Source organism: Medicago sativa, chromosome 4 (assembly GCF_051527215.1).
Source record: "Medicago sativa cultivar Bolivia chromosome 4, Bolivia_mono, whole genome shotgun sequence".
Lineage (NCBI taxonomy): Eukaryota > Viridiplantae > Streptophyta > Magnoliopsida > Fabales > Fabaceae > Medicago > Medicago sativa.
The window spans coordinates 92,618,875-92,627,792 of record NC_140752.1 but is presented as its reverse complement, the minus strand read 5'-3'; the positions used below and the strand labels follow the sequence as shown (position 1 = coordinate 92,627,792).

Genomic DNA, 8,918 nt, shown 5'->3' with positions numbered 1-8,918 from the left:
ATAACTTTGTTGCAAAAAGTGAGGAGAAGTGAAATAAGATGAGATTTTGTGTGATTGTTTGGTGGAAGAAAAAAAAAGATAAGAAAATATATTTGATTTAATTAACTGAAACTAAATTATTTAAAATAAAAAAAAATAGATTAGAGTCCATTTAAACAGATTTTTGTTATAAAAGAAAATATAAATTTATTGAATTGATTTTAGTCCACCTAAATCGCTTTTAAAAGAAACTAACCCTAAATTACTATGAATATAAATAGAGGGCTTATTATACTCTTATTATTATTATTTAGCTTAAAGCTAATAACTGCTCTACGATTAAAAGAATCGAAAAGTCGGAGGAGGAGAAAAGGAGATCGGGAAAAACGAACGCGGACCTAAGCAATCTGGTAAACTTCTGTAGTTTCTCTTTTTTAGTTATATATGCTCTTAGTAAAAAGTAGCAACGTTAGTATTATTTTCGATTTTGTGGAATTCGATTTTTGATGTTTTTTTAAATTCATGCTCTTGTGTGCTGGTAGAGGCATCTATCTGCATATGTGATGGGTTTATCGGATTTATCTCTTCCCTTGTTTGTTAGCACTTAGAATCATTATTTAGCTTTTAGTGTTATTTTGTTTTTGATTCCAAAACCATTCATTTACAAACTACAATATGTTCTGTTATATTCATTCATAGTATCCATCTATTATTATTATTATTATTATTATAATCTCATCGTTTCTTGTAAACTGTAGGTTTAAAGAGATGTTCTACTATTCAAACGGTGATGTCTATGTTGGTAACTTCAAGGATGAACTTCCTCATGGCAAAGGAAAGTACACATGGTCAGATGGATCAATATACGAGGGTGATTGGGTTGATGGAGAGATGACAGGGAAAGGACTGCTCATACAATCATCAGGAGAAATGTACGAGGGTGAATTCTTTGAGAATTGTCGTCATGGCAATGGCACCCAAACTTGGAAGGATGGAGGTAGCTACACTGGGAATTGGGAAAAAGATAAAAAAGACGGAAAAGGGACTGCGACTTGGGCTAATGGTGATGTTTTTGATGGTTGTTGGTCAAATGGACTTGTACATGGATATGGAGTTTATAGATCTGCAAATGGGGATGTCTACACTGGAAATTGGAAAATAGACAGAATGGATGATGGGAGAGGGATTTTGGATTGGGCTAATGGTGATGTTTTTGATGGTTGTTTGTCAAATGGACTTAGACATGGATTTGGAGTTTATAGATTTGCAAATGGGGATGTCTACATCGGAAATTGGATAAAAGACAACATGGATGGAACAGGGATTATGAGTTGGGCTACCGGCGATGTCTTCGATGGTTGTTGGTCAAATGGACTTATACATGGATTTGGAGTTTATAGATATGCTAATGGGGATGTCGATATTGGTAACTTCAGGAGTAAACTTCTCCATGGCAACAGAAAATACACATGCTCAAATGGAACAATATACGAGGGTGATTGGGTTGATAAAAAAGTGACAGAGAAAGGACTGATGATATGGGCCCTTCAAAATCCTGATGGTTCCACTTCATTGCAGATTTCAAATAAAGCTGAGTCTAAGGCATCTGGTGTGAGCCCTTTGGTTCTCGAAAGGGAATATATGCAAGGAGTTCTAATTGTTGAGAAAATTATACAGTATTCAGAAGTAACACATAATAATAACAAGAACAAAAAACAGGATGCATTTAGTGTGAAGAAAGTAAAGAAGAGATCGTGTATATGGGCATTTTTTAAGACCATCAAAGCTATTATCTGAATCTTAATCTGCAACTTGGCATCCGGTAAATCATTTCATCTTTTAAAAAAATATTATGGAAAATTTACTATACCATTCATGGTTACAACTATTATCACCTTTCTTTCAACTGTTATATGCTTAACTATTTTATATAATCACGGCCTTCTGTAGAAAATCATTTAACTTATAGAGTAGATGGGTTTCAAGTGTTTAAAAAAAATGTCCGGGGGCGGTTTGATAAAATGCGCACTTGCTGCTTGATTCCCAAATCAGATTAGTATAACAAATAATTTATAATATAAGCTGTGTTTAATATTGTAAGGATGATATTTGAAAACACTGACAGAAACGTTTTGGTATGGATAGAGAATGTAAACAGATTAAGAGTACATGAATTCCACAAGAAAATCCAAACGGGTTCCGTTTTTCTACTCACCATTGATGAGCGTAACCCAGATGGAAGGCTATTTAGTATTTAGTTTGCTTCTCTATACTTTGACCTGTGGCCGAGATAAATATAGTTTCGAAGAAAAAAAAATTAGTCTGGCATATGGCTGTTCAATTACAAAGCATTGGGTTGTTTATCTTTTTTTATATATAAAAAAGAAGTCTTGGCGTATTGGTAGACGTGTCTGATAGGATAAGGTTGCGGTAATTACAATCATGAATATGTGCATTACATTTACTCTTTGTTTAGGACATCTATTTCCATGTTCACTAGTGTTTTATTTTTCGTATGCAGAGATCGTGAAGAAGAGAAAGGGTGATCTCATAGAAATACTTAACACTACCAATGAACATGATGATGAGGGGATGACCAGATGGTACAGGAGATGAAGATGGAGAGCAACTTTTTACATTTGAACTCTATTCTGCAGTTTCAATTTAGGATTTTAATGGATGAATATGTGAAACTCTCATTTTGTTTATCTTCTGATGCAATATTCAATGCCAGTTAATTTGTTCTGTTGCTATTTATAGTCCCATGATTTAGTTAGTTTGTTATCAGGGCCTATAATTGAATCATGTATGTTTCAGTTCTGTGATGAATGTAGACATGCAAGCTGTAGATTGGATATTCAAAATGCATCTCTTACAAAGAATGTGATTACGTGCATGAGACATGTTCAATTTACTTAATGACAGGCAAATTTTACCAGGTATATGAAGGTAATCGTTACACAAATTGACTTGTTCACTCTCTGTTGGGAACCTAAGGAGTGTATACAAATGACATCGGGTTTAAAACGTTTACTTTTTGAAACCATTGTCTTCTTATCTTTTACAATAAAAAGTACAACTATGGTGCTTGGCGGATATTTTGAAGGAAGGATTGAGGATTAGAGCTCCTCTCGTATAACCATAAAACTCAGAATAAATCGTCAAATCAAATTTGTTTGCTAATAACTATCTTATAAATAATGTGTATTTTCATTAATATAGTTCCTCCCCCCAAATAGAGAGAAAAAAAACTGGGAATTGCTATAAAAAAATAGAATTTTTTTCAAGTATAATCCAACATAGAATCTAATCTTGGAAGACACTCTCCCCCCTTTCTTCAAATTAGACATGTACTGTGCTCGGTATTACTCCTAATAGGACCAACAATGCCTGAAATCATCATGGTTCTGCAATGGTTCTTCTCTCGGTGTGGATAAACAAAATTAAAGAATTTTCATATTACCATTTTTTTTTTATAAAGGATAACCAAAATTCACTAATATTAAAGGGATAAACATGTATTAAACCAAAAAAATTACTCCATCCGTCCCATAATACTTGACACAGTTGACTTTATTACTCATGTCAATGCATAATTTTGAGCTTAAATATCTTGAATAATATATTAGAAAAAATTATGAAAATTTGATATTTTGAAAATACTCATCGAGACAAATCTAACGACATCTCATATGATATTATTTATCTTTATATATTAGTAGAAAAATATAGTCAAAGTAAGTTAGGTCAAAATTACATATTTTTAAATGGGTCATATACTACCTCCGGTCCTTTTTATAAGAAGCAAATGGGTCAACAAAAGTTAATGTATTTGGTCTATATTATGAACCAAATACATCAACTTTAGTTGACCAATTTGTCTCTTGTAAAAAGGACCGGAGGGAGTATTACGGGACGGAGGGAGTAAAGGATAACCAGGGTATTTGCTCCGTTTATTTTGAGAGTTTTGAAGGTGAGGGAAGGGGAGGAAAGATTTTTAATTTAACTTGTTTGGTTCAATTTTCAGAAGGGAAGAGTAGAGTAGTAAAATCCTTTCAAGATCCACTTTTTGCTTCCCTCCAAATTGGAGTTTTTCGGAGGGGAGATGAGATTATCTCTTGCAAATTTTATTGCAATCCCAAAATTATTCTTAGATTAATTTAAAATCTCAATATTATCCCCATAACAATATTTATTATTATTAGGCTATATTATTCGTCCTCGTAAGCTTAGCGCAGTTGGTTGGGACAATGCATAAAATATGCAAGGTCCGGGGTTCAAACCCAACCCCGGCCACTACAAAAATACAAAAAAAAAAGGCTATATTATTCTTATTTTTGTAACAACTTTTATTATTGTAACAACTTTTATTATTAATTTATATTATCCTTGTAACCACCTTTATTATTGGGTTGTCCATCATTCTTATTTGTTACCGGTAAGAATCAAATTGTTTTCTAGGTTATATTATCATGTAACAACTTTTATTATTATGTTATATTATCCTTGTAACAAATTTTATTATGCGGATGTCCTTCACTCTTATTTGTTACCCGTAAAAATCACTTTTCCAACTCTAATGCGACTTTGTTGCTGTCAACTGCTGCTTCAGACCTCCATTAACGTGAACTATGAGTAATCCATTATCTCATCGTGTACATTGTGTTGTTATCAATTATATAGATGTTGTTTCGTTAATTTATTATCCTTATTTAATTAAGTCTAAGACTAAAACAATAAATTAATTTTAAAATCCCTCCCCTCCCCTTCTCTCTTTTGAATCAAGCATATATTTAATTAGGGTCATGTTAACTTGTGCCCTTATGGCACAAGTTAAGAAACTAAAAATAGAATTAAAAGACAACTTTTGCATTGAAAATATAAAGTTTTAGACTTTTAATACAATGAATGTACAATTTCCAAGAAAAAGTTTCTATGTTTAGTTTTTAAACTTGTACCCTAAGGGCACAAGTTAACATTTTTTATTTAATTAAAATATCTACCCTCTTTTCTTTCCCCTCCCTTATATTAAAATCCTTCCCTTCCCCTCTGTAAAACGAAAAAGACCCTAATGGAAAACCTATGAAGCCCGAATACGGATACGGGTGCGGGTACAATACAATACGAGAACGCGGATACGCGAATTTTTTAAAATTTAGGATACGATACGACTAAGATACGTTAACAAAAATTTTATACTAAAACAAATTTTAAATAGTTCATCGAGAAACAATTATGGTGATGCATATCTAAAATTCAATCATATACATCTCTAGTGAATGTTTACAACATTGTCTCACTTTTTTACAGTTAATTTTTTAACTTTTTCTAGGATCCATTAAAATACTCCCTCCGTCCCTTAATGTAACCTCCCTTTGTTTTTTTTTCTTCACATTTCTTAAGAAAAACTGTCAGTGTAATTATTATGTCTGTTTTGTGTGTTAATATTACCATATTGTCCTTTGTTTGTATATGTATTAAATTTGACTTTTTAAATTTCAAGGTAAGTTAGTAGTATTAATTAGGGATATGTTTAGGAAAAAAATAATAAATGCATCTAGTAATTTGAAAAAGGGGTTTAGATTTAGGGACAAAAATAAAGTCAAATGGATGGTTAGATATAGGGACGGAGGGAGTATTTTTTAAAAACTTAAATAATTAATTCCAATACTTTGTGTGTGTATTCACAAGTATCCATAGAGTATCAATGTCTAATACATACTATCTGATACCGATACGTCTCTGTTTTGTAGTACAAGACTTCACAGGGGAAAACCAAAAGGCAAAAGTTGAAAAATGTGAAAACCACGGAATCTCATGGCGCCAAACCAAAGTTTAAGCGGAGCAATGGGAAAGATATGAGGACAAATAAATAAATAAATAAAGGGAAAGTGGAATCCGTGTGCTATCCTCTAAGCTAATCATAGCCGTTAGATTGACACTCACACGGATCGATCCCGATACTGGATGATGGATCCCTCACTTGACTCCCTCCAAAATTTCACTTGTTCAAGCTTTGAAAATTGAAATCCCTCTCATCTCATCTCATCTATAAAAACCCTCTTTCAGACTGAACCATACACATCAATTTCACATTCAATTTTACAATTACAGCACAGTTAGTAATCAATCTTCAAAAATCTTCTCACGATGGCACGTACCAAGCAAACAGCTCGCAAGTCCACCGGCGGCAAGGCTCCCCGGAAGCAGCTCGCCACAAAGGCCGCTCGGAAATCAGCTCCGGCGACCGGAGGAGTGAAGAAGCCACACAGATTCAGACCTGGAACAGTTGCTTTGAGAGAGATTCGTAAGTATCAGAAGAGCACTGAGCTTCTCATCCGTAAACTTCCATTCCAACGTCTTGTTCGTGAAATCGCTCAAGATTTCAAGACAGATCTGAGATTCCAGAGCAGTGCTGTTTCTGCTCTTCAGGAAGCAGCTGAAGCTTACTTGGTTGGACTCTTTGAAGACACAAACCTTTGTGCAATTCATGCTAAGAGAGTTACAATCATGCCCAAGGACATTCAACTTGCAAGAAGAATCAGAGGCGAGAGGGCTTAGTTTCAATTTCAATTCCCAATTCTTCAATTTCGTAACCCTAAAATTAGATAATTGGTTGTAGTATTAGCAATTGTTAATCTTAAATCGTTTAGTTATGTTTTATTTACTTAATTTGATTTCCTTTGTTATGTGATTGTGTTTCCTTGTCACTGCCAATATATTGGCTAAATCAAAAGTTTAATTAACATTTATATGATTCATGATATATATGCAAAATGTCCCCATCTAAAGTTTCTTGCGCAATTTTAAAATCAAAGTTAGACTGAAAAATCAGAATGTGGTGTACAAGTGATTAATTATATATGCAAAATGCTTTAAGTTTTATGCTGAATGTACTAATTGTGCTTAACAAGATTGGGGCAAATGCCCTGCTTAACAAGTATTGTGGCATGTTGTCATTAGCAATTTTTGGATTTTCCTTAAGTATATTTTATGAGGCCATTAATAAGTAGTAAATGGAAAAAAATTGGGAAGATCAGACTCTTGTATTAATCTACTTTTTCTTGTTAGTGTATCAATCTCGTCTTGCTTTTTTAATTACAAGTGGGTTGTTTACTTGTTTATTAACTCAGCTAATGCCCATTCAATTGTTGTAGAAGATGTTGTGTCTGTTCCTGCTAAAAAGATGTCCTGCATAAATCGAAGTCTAAAATTAAAAATAGTATAGGTAATTTTGCAAAATGGTCTCTAACATTTACATCAACGAAGTAGTGCATGGCACCTATGTGTCCATTGACAGGTCGTCAATGAGGCACGTAATGATAATGTCAGCCGCTAGCAAGTTGAAATCTATTAGTTGACAGAAACTGACGAAGGAACTGACTTGATTAACATTCTATAATGCGAAAGGAGCTAACTGAATTGAAACAAGTGACCAAAGTCAGAAATTATTTTAGGTATTTACTCCGTAGATACTATGCTTCTTATATCTAAACATACACTAACCAGCACTTTTGAAGTTCATCAACTTTTGAAAAGAATCAATAAAGGTATCTAAATAGTAGATGCTTTTTCTGTTCCTCAATAACTCAGGTATACATGCATGTAGATCAAAATAATGTAGGAAGGGATGGAAGTTAGAAAAAACACTTACAAAGATGAAAGACTTGACATTCTCTCTGGTTAACTTTATCTCATTGCTCTCATCCTATAGTATTTCCAACCAAAACAAGCACCTTTACCATTTTTCTTCCTTTTCCTCCTTTCCTCTTGATGCTCCCTTATCACCCTCTCCATCATTGTGTCAAACCTGTTCTGAGTCCTTTAAGCCTTTTGCTAATTCCCTGCATATACAAATTCTTACAGCACTTATATTCTAACAAATCAAACTTCCCTGCAATTCTGAATAATCTTGAACTAACTTCCTAATATCTTCAACATCACCATCATTTTCACAACAAGTTTTACTCATTGTCATCCTTGTTATGATTCTATTGGTGTGAATCAAGAGCTCGCCACCAATATCAACGGCCTCCCCAGCTTCGTCTTTCTTCTGAAAAAGTCTCAGAAACCTCGCAGTCTCTTGCTGCCTCAAGGGACGGAGTTGATCGAGAGTTCTTCCACCAAGAAGTTATGACATGCATATATATTTTTTTTCATGAACTTCCAATAGTCACTATACGATGCAAACCGAACCCTGTGATCAATATGATAAATAGTGAATTACATAATTATTAATTTACTAGAGAAGAAAGTTTCATGAGTTTTGAGAAAACCTTAGGCTATTTCTGGACTAGAAATTGCTATACAAGGCAGAGCCTAGGAAAAGTTTCACTATGGGTCCATATTGAATTGAAAGCTTGTGAAAATTTTGGTGAGCTGGTGGTACAAACTTAGGCCTAAGGATATTGCCCAAAGATAGGCAAGACTGCAAGAAAAGTTGGATATAGTATTGCATAAATTCAGCCATACTTGAAATATTTGGAAGAAAAATATGGTGGTTTAGGTGGCTTGAAACATAAACTTAGGAGTAACACATGAAAATCGTATTTGTGTGTACATGAATAGATATGATTTGATAGCTGATGTGGTTGTTGTCTGTACCTATATGACAATATGAAATTACAATAAGTTGTTTTTGCTTCCCTCGTTATCAGCTGGTCAAGCTCAAACTATAGAATGTTAGATTTCATATTTGCTTATCAAACTTGATATATTTTTTTCTCTTACATATTTTCTGTGTTAATGAAGGTGAAATTAGAATGGGTTTACTTGGCAAAACATACCACTGAGTGGGAGAGTCAATCCCCACAAAACGTTTACTGAGACAGAGTTTTAAATCATTGAAAAGATAATTAGGTCCATGATGGCTCAAGAGGTTGAAGCCACAGGCAAACCTCAGCCAAAAACTCTATTATGGTTACGTGATTTTAAATTGT

At 33.7% G+C, this 8,918-nt stretch overlaps 2 protein-coding genes across 2 annotated transcripts; both read left to right on the top strand.

The window, feature by feature from the left end:
- Positions 1–290: 290 nt before the first annotated feature.
- LOC146933848 (uncharacterized) lies at positions 291–2,843 on the top strand. The gene is made up of 3 exons (XM_085705641.1): positions 291–389; positions 738–1,801; positions 2,501–2,843. The coding sequence occupies exon 2, from the start codon at positions 748–750 to the stop codon at positions 1,774–1,776; it is 1,029 nt and encodes a 342-aa protein (XP_085561767.1). The 5' UTR covers positions 291–389; positions 738–747; the 3' UTR covers positions 1,777–1,801; positions 2,501–2,843.
- Positions 2,844–6,052: 3,209 nt separating this feature from the next.
- On the top strand, positions 6,053–6,731 carry LOC146933847 (histone H3.2). The gene has a single exon (XM_085705640.1). The coding sequence runs from the start codon at positions 6,130–6,132 to the stop codon at positions 6,538–6,540; it is 411 nt and encodes a 136-aa protein (XP_085561766.1). The 5' UTR covers positions 6,053–6,129; the 3' UTR covers positions 6,541–6,731.
- Positions 6,732–8,918: the final 2,187 nt, after the last annotated feature.

Coding starts and splice junctions, on each gene's coding strand:
- LOC146933848 (XM_085705641.1), top strand. CDS start 748: ATGTTCTACTATTCAAACGGTGATGTCTATGTTGGTAACTTCAAGGAT.
- LOC146933847 (XM_085705640.1), top strand. CDS start 6,130: ATGGCACGTACCAAGCAAACAGCTCGCAAGTCCACCGGCGGCAAGGCT.